The sequence below is a fragment of the Cottoperca gobio genome, chromosome 13, assembly GCF_900634415.1.
Source record: "Cottoperca gobio chromosome 13, fCotGob3.1, whole genome shotgun sequence".
Taxonomy (NCBI): Eukaryota; Metazoa; Chordata; class Actinopteri; order Perciformes; family Bovichtidae; genus Cottoperca; species Cottoperca gobio.
The window spans coordinates 9,522,645-9,541,701 of NC_041367.1; the positions used below are offsets into that span (position 1 = coordinate 9,522,645).

The window sequence follows — 19,057 nt, forward strand, 5'->3', positions numbered from 1 at the left end:
AAAAATCCTGCTGGAGAGAAAAATAAAATCTGGCTCTTACTACATCCTCACCTTAAAACACCTGTGGCTCCGAGGAAACAGGTGGTCAGAGATGTGATCCACTGATTATATATAGCTCGTCACAGACAGTAGTCAGCTGGAACAAATATGAGAGAAGAATACTATCAGCATATTATGGAAACTGTTTCCAGATTATGTCATCGAAACAGGACATGTAGGCTGTTAATAGGCCTGATTTCAAGCTCCTATATTAGCAGAGTTTTACAAACTTTACATTTTCAGTCACATGGATTACTTATATTACTTATTTGCGGAGGTGGCATGGAGTCAAAACTACAGATGACTGAGGCCTATGGTTCAAAGAAATGTGACAGTCTAATGGAGTCTAATCCCACAAGTCTAATGATGAAACTTCTTTACCATAATATTAATTTGCCAAATTATATAAAAAATCTAAACCCAAATCTTTCAATCTCATCTCAAGGTCTTCCTCAGAGACTGTGAGAGGGTGTTAGAATACTGGACCTTGTCTTGAGACATTTGTGATTTTCATTTTTCATTATGTTTTCGGGTCCCATTCTCGTGAATGCGATATCTCAGAAACCCCTTAAAAGAAATTCTTCAAATTTGGCACAAACATCCACTTGGACTCAAGAATCAACTGATTAGAACTTGGTGGACAAAGGGTCAAAGGTCCAGGTCACAGTGACCCCCCAAATCACGATTTTTGGCAATAACTTAAGAATTCATATCCTAATTATGACAATTTTACACAAATGTCTAATAGGATAAAATGATGAAGTAATTACATTTTGGACATGCATAGAGGCATACAACCGCGAGGCAGTAAGTCTATCTAAACAATTTGTTTTTGAACATGAAGAAAACCCACATTAGATCCTCAAAAATGGGTAAATATTTGCATTTTTATTGTCACTTTTAGTAACAGGATTGAAACCTGCTTCCACGCTCAAGTTGATTGGTATTTTAATGAATTACAAACACAATACAATCAAATTAATTAGTTATTGTTTTCCTAAAGGTAAATTAGAATTAATTTTCATTCATTCATAGCAGTGATGACAGTGAAGTCTGAAGTTAAAACTGAACCCCCCCAAACACAGAAACACAACATCTCTACACAAACTCTCTTCCCCTCTCCGACCATCACGTTTTCATTTGGTGCCCCCTCAGAGAAAAAGCAATACAAGGGCTCCGTCTTGTGCAATTATACCCAAATCACTCATGGTGGTGCAGTAATCTCCATTTCCCACTGACATCCAAGTAATCTGGATTATGTCAGGAGTGCTGTAACGCAGCATGACACGATGCACCTCAGGTAATTAATGACCCCGGAGCCGAACCATGAGTTTTTTTACATTGTGGAGATCAGATATACAATTGTGTTCCCTTAACATTCATTTACAGGCTTTACACAGCTGCAAATTGTAGTAGAAATATATCATATGTAGAATATCCACTCAAAGTTATATACACATACATAGATGATAGATACGTGATTGTCAAATATGGCTTTTGTAGCCTGACAACAATTTGTTAATTTGAACAGCTAATGTTTTTATACAAATGAATTTATGTTAAATCTGCTTCCTGTATAGTGACGAGCACAGAAATGTCTCCCCAAGGCCCAATCATTTTAAAACGACAGACCATGCCACAGAGAAAAGCATAGCGTGCGGCACAATGCAGACTATCATTTTCTGTTGCACGAGAAAGAAAATGTGCGGTTGGAAAAGAGGGAAGCTGGAAATATCTCACCCCGCAGTGTAAATGCCTTTTTCCAGTTGTGTTTTTGGGGTGTAAATGCCACCATTTTGGGGCAGCCCAGCTCCAGTCTGTCACGGTGGTTCAGTGCTGATAAGCGAGGCACAGCGCCTCATTGTCACACAGGCGGAGAGAAGAAATATAATCCAGGCAGCAGAGAAGCACTGCTGTGATGTGAAAAATGGCACATTATCAGTTTACTGTTTACATGATGGATGATTTATGATATGAAGGCAGGCAGAAATGAATAGAAGTAACGGTGTCAAAGAATAAATGTTCCATTTATAATTGTTGGTGGGGACGATGAACAATGAAACCCAATCCAGGAAGTCCAGTTTAAGAAACGCATTAATGCGTTTAAAGGTTTTTCAAGACTGCACAATGGTTTATAATGCTCAAGACAGGATTGTACAACTATAGCAATAGAAAATAAGAGTAGAATAGAAAACTTTTATTGTCATTGTACAGAATACAACTACATTAAGAGCGCTACTCCTGATCAGTGAAGTTGAAAGACAAAAACAACAGCAAACAAAACATACAGCCAACAGACACAGGTTCTTAGAACAGTAATTATTACACTATGTCATGAGGTTATGTTATGAAAGTTAGCATTGTGTCAAAGATAAACTTCAGGTAAACTTTGAAATACATCTTAGCAAAGAACATGGACTTGAAATGAATTTAAATGGGTGGTGATAGCCTAGTGGTCCGGTGGTACGCCTTCCAAACGAGAAGGCCGTGAGTTCAATACCAGGGCTGGCACCATTGAGCAAGGTACTAAACCCTGAGTTGCTCCAGGGAGACAGAATGATAACAGCCGGCTTAACCTTGACAAATGTCTTTATGAGCGCCTGACTATTGTTTTAAAACAGACTTGAAAAAGTGTGAAACTATCCTTTAATGTGCAGGATAAAAAGCACCCCAACTGCAGATTGAGCAGTAGACAAGATGAAAAGCTCGAGCTGTCATGGCAAATGTGTTTATACCTGTTCTGCCAAGCCACACGCAGGCTGAGTGAAAGGCCTGATGTCTTAGGATAATGGTGCACACTTTGCTTGTCAAAGGCATTCATGGTGTTGCACTCAGTCTTACACATGTAGAGGACGTAGTTGTATGTAAAGTGGAAGAATAGAGCTCGGGAGAGAAGTTTGAATGCAGCCACTTCCTGCGTGAAAGTTACAAACAACAAAAAAAACTAGTCGATCCCATTACAAATTCTTTACCATAAAAGTGAGAGAATTTCAAGGTAGAGGAAGGATAACCTCAAAAAGGTCAAAAACAAAATTGGAATTATGTAAGGGGATATAGAAGCTCTAAGACGTTATATCCTCTGATGAACTACAGGCATTTTTGACTCAAAGAATCTACAGTTGCGTTTAATTTTGCCTCATGCAAATGATTTACTCCTTTTACACTAATGGGTTATCAATTATGTGGCCTTAATAATAAGTCTGGGACACAGAGCAGTGCTTTATCTACGTCGGGTGGGATTTCCCCTCTGTGATGTCTGCCAACACAATGGATACAGCTTTAATTAAAATTGATTGGCGCAGCCCGGTTTTTAATCTCGCATGCACAGCTGTCACAAGGTTACTCTTTCATAATGATTTGACATGGAGAGAGTCGGCTTGTTTCATCCACATCAGTAATCAACACAATCTCACAAAACTGGCTCTTACTCAGTCGTTGCAACGCTCACGATCATATTAACTCAATATTAGAAATGTTATCATGCTCAAGGTGCATTATGCAAGCTTGTACTGTCGGATAGAGTTATTGATCAATAGCAATAACTCCGTGATCTCATGGCTGGTGCTCATAAATCTGCCTGAAGCTCTGTGTTAAAGTGTGAATAACACTAAAGACCTTGTCGCTGCTGCAGGAGCGATGTCAGATGTTCTGTAGAAATCAGACACAGAGCGGCAGCATACATTTCTCCACAGTCCAAAATTCCCATTGTTCCCAGATCACTGATATAAGTGGCTTTTTAATGTCTTACATGTGATAATTACAGTATGTTAGCCAACACGCTTTCCATAGGTACATAATGATCAGAGTTTAACATGGTTTTAAAATCTAAAAGCAGCTCCTTGTGGCCCATCTTCAATGTATCCACACGTCTACACGTTTTCTGACCAGATCAACTAAAGAGGGAAATATACTTATGCATTATAAACTGCTTATAGCACGGTTTAATTATATTTATAAGCACTCAATTATTCATAATGCTTTATAACAATAATCATCGTAAATCATTTTATATTGAATTATAAAGGTCAAGTATCATAATACATCTTTTGCCAGGATCATAGTGTACTATAATCTTTTGGTAATGCATCATAATTTGATTATAAGTAAATGAAACCCAAAATGTCAGAGTGACCAGCAATTATGAAGTTTTAAGACACTAGACCTTATAAGTCATGATAAAATGCTTAATGTGTTCTGATTAGTGTCATTAATCATGAATTTTAGAACCATAATTAGACATAAGAAGATTATAAAACATGCGTTTATAATGCATTATGTACATGACAAGATAAACTCATCCAGTCAGTGATACCAACATAGCAATGGCACATGCAAACAAACACAAAAGAAATATATTCTGGTGTATGACTACAGTAGTTTAGCTGAATGCCCCACCATCTCTGGATAGGATGACATTTCTGAAAAATCTTAATCAGATTAAACGGATGATCCTGAGCAGAACGCAGACAGCCTCCTTCTCTAATTTTGCTGGAGAGCTGAGAACCCTCACTTACTCCACCAGTCAAATTGTATAACTACGTATATGCACGCACTTATCCCGAACGGGGAAAATATGTACAAGGAGCCTTTGTTGTAATGAATGAATCTTACCAACTTCATTAAAGTAGACGTCAACTTAAATATGTATCTCAGCAATGGATTTATTTTTTCTTTTGGGCTCTTGGCAGCTGAGCACAAATGGAGAAATTAGAACAGCTGTTGCTTCCAATAACCTGTTGTACAAAAGGGTTGCAAGTAGGCGCTCACTTGAACAGGCAATAATAGCTTGAATAACACATGTTTGTTTGTAGGGTGACCTTTACATGTTATATATGAAAAAACCCAAGCCAATCGGCACCACGAGCAGGACTAACGTGTCTCGTGTCCGTAACATTAAGCTTGGATTGTCATTTCTTTAGAATAATTTGCAAATCTTCACCCTGGCAAGTAGTCAAAAACATTTGACACAAATCCTCCCAGAATAGACACCAGGTCTACGTAAGGGAACAGCCTCATGTTGCCAAGCCTTTTTCCAATGACAGTAGCTGCCACTAGCAGAAGTCGCGCCAATAGTTGCTCAATCTAGCGAGCAAATTGCCAAATTGGCAACACTGAATATTGCCCAACATCGTAGTTTGATTTTACTTTAAATTCTGTATAAATGCAACATATTGAGAAATAAAACATTAATAAAGTTTTGAGGCGGGAAAAGTTTAATATATTCATATTATATTCATATTATATATATATATATATTCATATTATATTCATATTATATATATAATCATAGTATAGGATAGTATTATATAGTATTATATCTATATAGATATATATATTCATATTATATATATATATTCATATTATATTCATATTATATTCATATTATATATATATATTCATATTATATATATAATATGAATATATATATATATTCATATTATATTCATATTATATATATAATATATATATATATATATATATATATTCATATTATATTCATATTATATATATATATATTCATATTATATTCATATTATATTCATATTATATATATATATATTCATATATATATTATTTTACTGCAAAAGTAATATAATAGTAAATAATTCAGTTGCACATATTAAAATCATGTTTACTAAAAATATTTATGTTCAATATATTGAATTCTTATTTAACATGTATTTTTCATGTCTACTCAAGTATTTTTTTTTTTTGTTGAGTGTGTTCAATAACTGTTAAAAGTTACAGGACTTCTTATGTATTGTATACGCAGTGTTTTCATGTTTCACAACCTAATCTGGTCAAGTAGGTCACTCACCATCGAATTATAAAGCTTTGACATTTATCAATTCTACATAATCATTTCCAGAATCGGATTTCTGCATTTTCTGTAAACAACTCTTTCAAATATGGCCTTTGAGGAGTAAAGCAAAACACAAGTCAATCAATGCTCTCGGCTGGAGGAACACCAGATATCCATTTCAGAACAAATCAAATGTTCAACATTTGTAAAAAAGGTGTACAGTTTAAACTGCTGCTCTCCTGCCGTCACCTGAAATAGAACTCATTGGTCCTTACGCATCTCCAGTTGTGATAGACTGAGCCGTTTGCCTCGACTTATACTAACTTGTAAAAACTCACGAGAGAAGCAAAGCTAATCCATGTCCCTCTGGAGAGAGAAAAGTAGTGTAAGACGGTTGCATAAACTTTTAAATGTAAATCCCTGTTGACTGACAGCAGGGTGAATGCTAGAGTTTTCTATAAATGCATGTCTCTTTTGTTGAGGCCTGTTTGTTGTATGTTTTGTTGATGTATATTGTAACTTGTGCGCTTCTATTGTTTTACTGTATTGTACTGTAATCAGGGTGTCACATAAGTTTCAATTACCTTCACTATGTAGAGAGCTCTGGAGGTCCACGACAAATCCTCTGACATGAGAAAGAAAATGGCGCAGTGTGTAACAGTCCTTTGGTTTAATTTCTTCTCAACATGATTGAGACCAGTAGACTCAGGATTAAATTAATTTTACAAGATTAAAATATGTCAGAAAAAGAAATATAAATGAATTGTGAAGTAAACACTAACCGGTTTAAAATATCTGTGTGTTAAGTGAAAGTGAAACTTAACATTGTGAACACAAAGACAGCAACACATTGTAGGTTTTACACTGGACTTGAACACAAGTCTCTTATTTGTCCTCCATCGTCACAGACCTCCGGCTCTTTCCATCTTTGCTCCTTCATAATAACTATGGTTGCCCGTGTTCAGTGTATCCTCTTCTTGTATTATTTCTTTCTGTGATCAACCGTGTGTATAGATATCAGGCAATGAAGTTACAGCATCGATGCTCTAATTTGAATGAAACCCTTTTATGGGCTCCTTTCTCAGAATTGTATTGTCCGCAAGGCTTTTTAGATCATGCCCATTACGATAAAGATAAGTTATTAGTGTGCGCGTGTGTGTGTGCGTGTGTGTGTGTGTGTGTGTGTGTGTGTGTATGTGTGCCTTGGTAAACAGAGTTTAGATCATGCTCTCTAATGAAGTGGTGTCATGTGGTTCACTTGAAGAAAACGTGCACAGTGTGTACCAGAGCCAGATCATTACAAAGTCCAAATCCAAATCTATTTATTTGCAATTTTTCTAGTGATTTTACAAACATGATTTGTATGCCTCTTCGCCAGCAGCAGCCGTGCCTGGAGGCATGATGTTTTCGGGTAGTACATCTGTCCGTCCCATTCTTGTAAACGTGATATCTCAGGAACACATTATGTCTTGTTTATTTAATAATTAGTGAGCTGTAGAAGTGCTTATAGGTGTATTTTGTTAACTTCCGACAGAGCTAGTCTATCTGTTTCCCCCTGTTTCTAGTCTTTATGCTAAGATAAGATGACTGTTTCCTGGCTGTAGCTTCATATCTACCATACAGACATGAGAGTGGTTTAGACCTACTCATCTAACTCTAGGCAAAAAGCATATCCCAAAATGTCGAACTATATCTTCTTCTTTTTCTCGCCTTTGTGGTTCAGTGTCATTCTCACTCAGGAAGATTAGATCACAGCATTTGTACTCAGAACACCCTCTTACGGTGTGATGCAGTCCGGATAAAGTTAAGAGGAAAGACTCTCATCTGCATTCAGCTGCTCAGAATTCAACCTCTCCATGAACCTCAACGTTTTGCCAGTTTGCCTACAGGTGCTGTTAACCACGAGACATGAAACTGCCTGCCATGCACAGGTGCACTGTACATCACGATGTGAACATCAAGGTGTAACGCTAATGTGACTATCTGCTTTCGGCTATGGATTAATTTAACGAGAAGACAAGTCAACATGTCTGCATTGTTCTCCCTCATGTTCTGGGATTAATTCAAAGTGCAGTCTTCGCATTGATCGGAGACCACAGGGTCAAATAAAGCATGTGAAGTCAATCCCTTTGGTTGAGAGTCTGTAACTCCATGCTAATCTTGGGGATTAAGGAGCTATAAATGGCAGCTCGTTTGCTCTTTATGAATGCCACTTTGGTGTCAGACAGGCTCTGTGTATCTGAGCACAGGAAAACAGCATGACTCAAGACTTGGTGCTAATTTTACTCTCTTTAGAGGGGCTGCTGCCAGAGGGATCTTTTCAGGACTGTCTTGACTTTGTATTTCAGTAGAGGGAAAATTATGTTTAATTATGTTTATGCTGTCAGCCTTTGGGTCTATGACTAATGTGTGTTAGTATAGATGGGATTGCCTGTTAGATACCATTAAATTAGACAGATGAACATCACAAAAGCCCCTTTCACACATTCACTACATCCCTGAAATGAGCTAGATTTAACCCGGTGGAGCTGTATGTGAAATGTCTTAATCACTTAGACAGGACATCAAACCGACTTTACCCTGCCAGCTCCCTCGTACAAAGATCAGTATGTGATTATGGTAGTTCACCTGTGCTGAGAGTTTATGACATGTTTCCCCACAGGGACGATAAAGCATATTATAATATACATATAACATATTGTGATTGAAGCCACTGTTGGCACACACACGCCCTCTAAATATTCTGCATCAAATGTGCACATCCTGATTCCCCCTGAGCTTCAGGAAGAGGCTCCTCAGTCTATAAGAGGAGGGCCTCAGGTATATAACCTTCATCAGACGTGACACATTTCCTTTGCATACCACTGATGTCTAACCTAAGATACTCTCCTTTGATTCACTGCTGCACCTTGTTGTTGCGGAGCAGCCAGGTGGATGAGGGGAAGGAGAAAGACGGGCTAATCGAGCTGGCACACTATCAGAAGGAGCGTTGCTAGGTGACGGTGTTGAAGGAAGTGAAGTGGAGCACTTCATGTGTTTGTGTGTGTCGGCAACATGCATATCATGGTCTACAAGACAAGGTTTTTCATGCAGTAAGGCAATAGTAACTAACACATGTTTTGCATAAAGTAAAATTGCATTAGATACACTATTGCATAGATGCAGTTATGTTATAGAATATTTCCTTTCAACAATATATTTTCCTATGAAAAGAACGATGACTGCCGTACGGTTCTCCTAACAACGCTAGGACTACTTTTGTTGGGAGCCAGAAGTAATTCTTAAAGGAATAGTTCAACATTTTTGGAACTACACTTGCTCACTTTCTTGCTGATAGATGACTAAATAAGTTAGAAGATAGAAATAGAGAGCACTCTCATGTCTGTACGATTATTTGTTATATCTAGTTTGTTTAATCCGTAGCAACAACCAAAGTGTAATAAGGATAAATTCTGGTTTTACGGAGGCTTGTGTGCCAGACTATTTAAACTAAGATAACTGACTGCTGGCTGTCGCCCTATATTGAAAGGACAGACATGACTGGTATCAATCTTGTCATCTAACACTTGTCGAAAAGGTGAATTATTTCTTCGTATTTGCAGACATGTTCCTTGTGTTTTGAACCTTCCTCTGGAGTGCTTTCTACATTTCTTCCCCCATCTATTCCTATAAAGCAATGATGTGTTTGTTTTAGTGTAAGAGGGAGGTATTCATGCCCGCTGGATCACAGGCAGAGACTTTTCACACTATATCCCAGTGAAAAGTTTCAATAGTGATGTCTGTCATCTGACATTTCTTCTGCAAAGACTTGCACGTTGTTATTTTGTTGTTTGTCGACATGTTAGATAAATCACATGTTTCTTTTGTGATTTGGCTTTATCTTTTATACACTACACAAATCCCAGTGTAGTTGTATTCGTTACCAGAAGCTCTTAAACCCACAGTATGAAGTAAATAATTGAATTACTCTCAGCAGGGACTGGTGTGTAAATCACAGATTGGTGGGTTTTTCCCAGCTGTGTGTTTCCAGAAACTAGTTTGAAATCAATCTACACTGTGACAAATAAGTAATATGCAATGATCTGAAATACAAGCATGGACACGTGTTATTGCTGGGAAACAAGGCCGAGGCTTCATGCATCAGATACAGCAGTCAAGATGTTTTACAATTATTCCTCAAATATGAACTATCCTCCGTCTCCGTCAGTTTTTCACTGTTTCTCTCCCTCTACCCCCTCTCTGTCTCTCACAAACTGAGAATGACTCACCTCTACTGTGTGTATTTTGTTTGTTTTTCTCTCCCCACAGCTCACACTTCATTTTGTTGTCACTAAACAGTGAGCATCTGAAAAGATTTGTATTACAAACCTCTAAGACAGCACACTCAGTTGTTATCAGTCAAGCTGCGCCGTGTGCAGAGGCTATGAAATCAAAGTGGTGTGGTAACGTGTTCTGGGTTTAATGCGACTATGGGGGTGACGTGGTTATGTGTGAATATTTGCACTGGACTGGGTGAAAAACGATTTCACCGGCTGAGCTATCAGATGAAATGCTCCATCTGTCTTTTTCAGCAGGTCTGGCAAGTAGCCATCTCTGATTCACAAAATGTGTCTATCGGTCATCTGCCCACAAAGAGAGCTGCTGAGCGACAGCTACACGAGATTGCATTCAGAGTACTCTGCCAACACATTTTTGTCAGAAATTATACATTTAGTGGTTGATACATAAATTTACCCTTGAGAAATGTTATTTTTCTTACTTGTCAGACAGACAATTGCAATCTTTATGGTCATAACAATAAAGATAATCATACAAATGTTAATGTTAACCCTTTATTAATCACATTACAACATAGACGTTGATATTGGACGACGACACAACGCGTTGGAGTTGGTGGTATTTGCTGTTCTGTCATATCAAATAGGAGCAGTACAAGAGTATTGCTGGGTATAAATCATGTTATAGATGCATATATTTCTTAAGTAGTATTTAGTATAAGTAGCCACAGTGGTGACAATTTACTTTAACTTTAATCTCACTCATTATATAACAGTATTTGGTCCAGTGTATGATGTTTATAGCTTGTTTTCTAATCAGGATGATTTAAATGTATCTTTATTAGTTCCACTCCACATAGTATGCAAGTGCTCTATAAATAGTGTGTGAAAGTGTTTCCTTGCTGTTCCTTTAGAAGAAACACAATCCCAGACTATCAGCAGGTTTATAGTAATATTCTCAGAGCAGATAAGCGCCTCACATCAAATGAACTGGCACTAGAGGGCACTGCATCAAACAGCAGCGCTCTAACCCTCTTACTGCAGTTTGAACGGCAATATAAAGAGACTTTGAGTCAGAAAAGTTCTACATGGAAACGTCTTGACCAGTCTTGTGATGTTTACCATGGAAACACTCACATCTACAGGATGTTAACAGGAAATCATCACCGGAGACGAGCCCAGTGCATTCTGCATTACATGTGCAGAGAGTATGTATACTACATACATACACAGAAATATACACACATATGTACAATGCTTAATGAAAACAGCCCTCCCATCAGCGTTTACACAGCTAACCAGTCAGTTATTTCAGATTAGTTATAACTGGGGATATTAAATTATTCTAGCTATTACTTTGGGGGGTTGATTGTCAAAGTTAATGCAGTATTTCACATCAGTGACCATCGAAAGACATTATGATCAAGTCAAGAAGATGACATAATGTTCTTTGCTTGGATATAAAAGCTTAAAACATTAAAGAGTTTTTCAATTTTGCAGAGATTTCTTAGCCGAAGGTCTTTTCGTTCTGCGTCTCATGTAGTTGGACAGTAAATAAGACGTTTCTTGAACGCTCTAATGTTGAATTTCTAAAAATGTCACTGATTGACAGGTTTTATAACTGTAACCAATATGTACCACATGAAGAACTCTGATGATGATGTGATATGATGAATGATAATGACGTGAACATAAGAGGAGGATTTTGACATTTAGACACTGCTATTAGGGCTACAACTCGGCATCAAGCTGTCAAAATGTAGATTTATTAATTAACATATCACAAGATCTATCTGTATGGTGAAGCACTGTGACACACTGCGTGCTAAAGACAGCACACTCTTCATGTTCTGTTGTTTTACAATGTTAATTAGGGTTGTCATTTGCCATACGCATTTAAATGATCTCATAAGTAAATGGCATTTTGTCTAGAACTGTGAGATGTCATGTGGCGGCACTGCTCGAGCTAGAGAAGCAGTTCCCAAACTACGTAAAAATAAAAAGATTCTTACTTGGAGAAACAAATCTCACATTTGCCTTAATAATAACGGGAAAAAATGCCTCTTCAATTTAATTTAAATGACTAATAATAAACAAATGCCTTTTAATAATATATGAGCGGCTCTTCGATAATAAAGAAATGTGTATGAAGGGGGTTTCGATAAAGATAAATGAACAAACAAAGTAAAGCTTGCGTGCGTTAGGTTATCAATCTGCCCTGACGCAGGTCACCTTGTGGAAAGGAATTCTTTGTTGTTCACTCCATCTAGGTTTCAGAGGGATCAAAACAATCCTCAATGACAGAAGTTAGGAGAACAAAGAAGTCTCTAAAGGGCCCAAAGACCAGAGTTTCTGGCTGACGATATCTGCTGATTATGAGGTATACAAAAAAGGATCTGCATCCCCGGTGAGCTGCTTTTTCATTTTTAATTAATTAAAGTCAGTCCCCACACCCTGCGCAACAGGTGATCTGAATAACCCTCCAATCAACTCAGTTGAATTGGGACTTTCAGCTAAAAGGAATTAGGAAAAGGGAAATGACGACAAGTACCAAAGAATGAGGGACTGCCACAGTCATAACTTACACCACGTGTTCTGTCATCTTTCTCATAGTGTCACATGGAATCTGTGATATTCAGTGTCCAAAACATCCACTGTATTAGACAATAAGACAATAATAATAAGACAATAGTCCTGTTGTACAAGAAGACATTTTTAGATTGTAAGGTGTCAGGTATGGTGTACTGTACTATAAATATCTTCAAGCAGTTGGCTAAAGCCTGTGTGGCCCATCTGCTCTCTAACCCTCGGACACGTAGAGGGTGCAGCAGTGTGAGTGTGTATGCGCAGACACATGTGCTTGAATACCCGGACGATTTCATGTGTGTGTTTATCTTAATTTGACCGCCATCGTTGCCCCTTCAGTCTTTTTAAATGTGTTGCATGAAGTCATCAATACGAAGGAACCTTTAACCCTTATGAAACACAGGCCGCTAATAATAACTTCCCTTACCATAACCTGTGTGTGTGTGTGTGTGTGTGTGTGTGTGTGTGTGTGTGTGTGTGTGTGTGTGTGTGTGTGCGTGTGCGTGTGTGTGTGTGTGTGTGTTTCCCCACCAGCCGGTCCATGTGATGGTAAAACACAATAAGCCTCTTAGGTCTAATCCTGCCCCGTTGGGAGGGGAGTGTCTCTCTCTCACACACACACCCTCACACCCTCACCCGTACTTGGGTTTCTTTCCTCCAGTGGTCTTGTGTTCAATCAACTTGACGATGCTGCTCAATGCAAACAAAATAAATAATGACCGCAAAAAAAACATACATGATGTGAAGCAGCCTGTCTACTCAAAAATGTATGATCAGGAGGTGTGTGTGTGTGTGTGTGTGTGTGTGTGTGTGTGTGTGTGTGTGTGTGTGTGTGTGTGTGTGTGTGTGTGTGTGTGCATGCATGCGTGTGTGTGTGTGTGGTTATGTCTTTTGTTGTTGTGTTATGTTGACCTGTATGCCTATCAAGATTAAAGATTGTAATACTTTATTGTGATTCCAATCTGTAATTCAAACACACTTTAAAATTCATTCATTTATTCTTGAAATGCAGAATAAGAAAATGTCTTTCTCCTCTCTTAGTTCATTTGACTTTATCTTCTGTATGGGTTATATGAGTACATTTCCCTGTCGGACAGTATACTTATTGTTGGTGTTATACCTGGTATAGAGAAAGATCTGATGTGTAAAAAATAGCATCCTTTACTTACTTGTGAGGTTCCAGTAAATAGCATATTATTTGATATGAGTGTATCTTGGCAGAGAACTATACACGTGACACTTTCTCATAAATGGACAGCTTGCTGCCTGACATGGAAGGGCTGCTGCATTCACAGTTATATCATGAAAAGAAAAGAAATACCCTCTGTGTAACATTTGTATGAGAGTAAAGTCTAAAGAGTTCTTTTCTCTCTTTTTCAGATTATCTTTGTTCTCCGGAAGAAAATGTCCACATGATCGACTTCACCAGGTTCAAGATCCGCGACATGGAAACAGGCACGGTCCTGTTTGAGATTACTAAACCTCCAATACCAGGTCAGCTCCAAACCTCAGAAACAACTTCAGTGCTTCTTAAACTTTTTTTAAAATAATGTACCCGCTTTGAAATATTAAGTGCCCCCTGACCAGAGCAGAAGAATGTTGTTAGTAAAAGAAAGGCCGACAAAAGAAGAACAATACAGCGCTGCGCCGTCAGTGTCTGAGTTCAACAACAAGCTTGTAACTGGGAAACACTTACATGCTACATATTTAATAATAATTTAGAATTCATCACTAAATTCATGGCAAACCAATTTTGTTCATCGTGCAATAACACTAAGATGGCATTGTAGTTGCATTGAACTACGTTTTCTTAATAAATTGCACTCATTACTAAACAAAGCATCGCGCTGTTCACAGTCAAAAGGACAGTAGCCCAGTCTTCAGCAGTCAAAGGTTGCATACCAGATCTCAGCACATAGGGGTCTTTGCTTTTTAGAATAAGTATGATTATTTCAGGAATTATGCATAATATTGATATTGGTTTAGATTATCCTTTTTTAATCTCACAAACCCCCATTTGAGAAACACTGAGCTATAACAGATTATAAATCAGATCCACATACTCATGAATATATTCTGAAGAGTTAAAGTCAATGCTTTGTGTTGTGATGTGAGCCACTTGTTGATATTGTAGCAGTTCCAACTTATTTTCTTTTAAACGTCTCTTCTTTAGCGGGAGACAGAAAGCACTGTGACCCCAACGCCGGCCGTTTTGTCCGATACCAATTCACGCCAGCCTTCCTGCAGTTGCGGCAGGTTGGAGCCACGTAAGTTAACTTTCTGTTTTTAACAATATATCTTTAAACCACCGCCCATCAACAGTTTTCCCACATTTTAGGAGCAATTACACATTTAGCTTGTTAAATACACATGTCTACAAACCTAAACTCTTTTATAAGTGTGGGTTAGTAGGAAATAAACCAAATAAAAAGGTATATAGGATCCAATGGTCATTTCTTTTCAAATGTAAGAATGCATCAGCCACTTATACTGTACGTTTTTGACATCATCCTGGATTCATCTTTTTCTTTTTTTATATATGATCACACCATCAGTTCTGTCACATAGATGTTGTATTTGTACTATGTTGTTTATCCTGTACACACGTCATCTATTGCACGTCTGTCCGTCCTGGGAGAGGGATCTCTCCTCTGTGGCTTTCCCTGAGGTTTCTTCCATTTTCCCCCCTTTGATTGTGGGGTTTCTTTAAGGGAGTTTCTCCTTGTGCGGTGCGAGGGTCTGAGGACAGAGGGTGTGCTGTACAGTCTGTAAAATCCCCTGAGACAAATGTGTCATTTGTGATATTGGGCTATATAAATACATTTGATTTGAATTAGATTTATAAGTTATACTGTCTAGTTAAGGCTACTGTTGACCTCTGAGCCATCTTACATGCCTCACTTCAGTCTCATAAGTTAACATTTAGTGTGTATTTGAAGACTTTGAGAGAGAAAGAGACGTGTTGCAAAAAGCTGATGATGCAATGATGTCCGGTCAGCCCAGCAGCACTGACGGAAGACACATGCGGGATGTGGGAGGTGCGTGGGCGTCAGTGTGGGACGGCAGTCTGACGGCGATAAGTCTGAACACACAGAAACGCCAAGCCCACCTGCTGAGTCAGACACCAAATAGCTGTCAGAGATCCTGAGTGGTGTTCATCATCAGACTCCTACTCTGTGACCGATTTCAATCCAACCCAACAACTGACTCATCTAGATAATGTAGGCCTAATGAAAAATCTCAATGTATATTAAAAATGTGTTTTGTGCACCATTAAATGGTAAACTGATAATTCAGTTTATTTTTATAACTTGGGTTTTATTTTCATAGTTTTGGCCTTGAAACATCACTAAAATGAAGTCAGGCTATTGTTTTTTCATGATCCCACAGATGTATTTTTTCCCCCATTTGAATCCAATATCTCCACGGTCCAAGCAGCATACTTTTTCAAATTCATCCAATGAAGAAGAAAAGCAGAACGGACATCATCTTGGACAGGAAGTAGATATCTGTGACATCATAACGATTACTTTGAATACACAACCTGCTCCTGTGCAATGACGGATTATTATTATTATTGACATTGCATTTGGATGTGTTCACTTTCTGTTGTTTTTCTTGCCCTGATTCACTTTTATTGAAGTGATGAACGTTAGCACCAACATTACAAAAATGCGGCCCTAGTTGAAATAAGCTGGCATTAACCTTTAGAGTTTACCTGACCTTTGTGTATTCTCGTAAGTTTGTATTTTCCCTGGCTTCCAGGTTGGTAAATGAATTTCCTCCCTGTGTGTCTGCAGAGTGGAGTTCACAGTGGGAGACACACCCATCAACAACTTCCGCATGATTGAGAGACACTACTTCCGCGATCAGCTGCTCAAGAGCTTTGATTTCGAGTTTGGCTTCTGCATGCCCAGCAGCAAGAACACGTGCGAGCACATCTACGAGTTCCCAGCGCTGTCCGAGGAAATCAGTGAGTGTCACACACAAAACGCCAACACACACATGTCCCCAACAAGAGACAAACACACCCACACACGCGCAGACATTTCATTAGATCTAACAGGATATAATGATGCAAAACCCTAAGTTGTGTATGTGTGTCTCTTTTCTCTCAGTGCGTGAGATGATCCTGCACCCTTATGAGACGCAGTCTGACAGCTTCTACTTTGTGGACAACAAGCTGGTGATGCACAACAAGGCAGACTATTCCTACAGTGGAGGGCCATAGGAAGACCACCCTCCACCTTCCACTCCTCCCTGCTCTAAACATTTTCCATGTACCACTTCAGGACCAGAAACAGATGAACTAATGGACAATTCACTGGCATTAAACGTCTCACTCCTGTTAACTCCATACATTTCCATTCAGGTATTCAGCTGCCAGACCAATAGATTTCTCCCTTTGCCTCTTAGCAGGAACATTGAATTCTGCCAGTTTGATCATCAGAGTGTGTGAGCGAGTGTGTGGGCAGCCAACACATACAGTGTCTGTACATACTGCTCATTTCAGTCTGTAGATGTGGGTTCCACTTGATCATCAGGAAGACGTCCTATCATTTACATTTTCTGTGATTTGATAGTTATTGATATGAAGACAAAGTGAGAAATGAAGATACCCTTAAAAAAGAGTTTCATAATAATAAATCCATCCAGATGTACATTAATATAGTTTGTATAGAAAGCTCATTACATTTTTAAGTTTCTTAAATTAGTAGCACACATCTGAAGGATTCATTCTGTCATTGTTCATTTGAACGATGAACAGAAACATGTGTACTTTGTCTATGTGAATGTGTGAGTTGTTTTATGTTTTCATGTAGTACTACTACTTCAGGAGTATTTTTTAAATAAATAGCCACTTTGAAGTGTCAGAAAACCTACATTAGCCACAAGTCAGATACCAATTTTGATATCCAGTACATTCTCTGTAGTACTGAACACTGTGTATACTTTAATTATGATAAATGTTTTAAGTATAAAATGAAAAAGTATGTAAAGTTTTGACAGCGGATATTCCATCACTGCAATAAATATGGGATTTTTTCAAAATCGTGATATCCATTGTTGTTCTTTCACAAAAGTTGAACAAAGAAAATTAAACAGAAAGTCAGATTTACTTTAAAATAACACTGTTCGATCAGTTTATGTCAATACTTTTACATAAACACTGGCTGTTGGAACTCAGTTACCGAAAGGACTAAAATAATGGCAGTAAAAAAGGTTTGCAAGTGGTCTATATGATATTTCTCCTCGAGTACTAAAATACAAAGCGAAAGTAAAAGATGTCACCGTTACATTAGTTGATAATCCCTCATATTGACGAAGGTGCAGGTCACGAAGTGTCTCTGCTGCCATCTTCTGTGAAAACAGTCTTACTGCATTGTCATCCTGACAACACTTCCCATCTTCCATCAGTGTCGACAGCTTCTCTTATGCTGAGCCCGTATCACAGTGGAGAGAGTGACGGTAAAATATACACTACCTCAGGTTTGCTTTTAATATTACCGTATATCATATTGGTTCAAACCTCCAATAAACAGGTTTTCTTTTTAGTTTGTTGGTTTGTAAGGCAGCACTGTCAGGTGACAGGCTCCTTTTAGAGCCACAGGAGACAAAACAGATCAAAAACAAAGTTATTAAATCATTAAAAGGGTTTTAATCAGTTCACATAACACAGCAGGATAATCCAGGCAACTGTACATCTGTTTCAGGTTGTAGCCAGGTCAATGTAAACTGCCTAATCAGATAACAATTTATATGTGTTTATGTTTTTTATACTCTAAAATGGAGCAATTTAACCCTTTGAAATAGATAATGAATAAAGCTATTAATTATCTAATATTAACTGGCTATAAAAGAATGACAAGAATGTAGCCTAAAAGATATATTAAAGGTATTATATGTAATATTTTTTGCATTAAAATGTCTAAAAAAGACCTATGTTATATATTTTGTCGAGTCACAAATCCAACAATTTTCAAACGTAGAGAAATCAGTAATTATAATCCAGGTAACGGCTCGATTCATTTGGTTGCATGTAATGCCGATGTATCCCCTTTGCACATGCGTCATCGTTGTGACTGCCTCCCAGATGTTGTCATATATTGACTTTTTATCTAGTTTGAGACAAATCTTTCCGATACATTATTTAGATCTTGATTGTTTTCAACTATGCATTTTAACTGGATGAAGGATTTTAGTCGTCGGACATCTGGATCTTAAATGATCAGAGAAACAGCCTTTAGCTCGTGGTCCCTGCGTCCTGAATGCACAGGGGAAACACTGATTGTTAGCATCAAAATGCTTTAGTTAGTGTTTTTACTGGTTTTACCAAACGGGTCTGTTTGTT

The 19,057-nt window shown here is 38.0% G+C and overlaps 1 protein-coding gene across 1 annotated transcript in view; it reads left to right on the forward strand.

Annotated features, from left to right (window-relative positions):
* Positions 1 to 17,740, forward strand: part of unc119a1 (unc-119 lipid binding chaperone a1) — an 18,485-nt gene extending 745 nt beyond the window's left edge. The window contains exons 2-5 of the mRNA XM_029446544.1: positions 14,086 to 14,199; positions 14,879 to 14,972; positions 16,506 to 16,678; positions 16,824 to 17,740. Coding sequence (XP_029302404.1) covers positions 14,086 to 14,199; positions 14,879 to 14,972; positions 16,506 to 16,678; positions 16,824 to 16,936 — 494 coding nt within the window. The 3' untranslated portion in view covers positions 16,937 to 17,740. The remainder of the gene's footprint in view (positions 1 to 14,085; positions 14,200 to 14,878; positions 14,973 to 16,505; positions 16,679 to 16,823) is intronic.
* Positions 17,741 to 19,057: the final 1,317 nt, after the last annotated feature.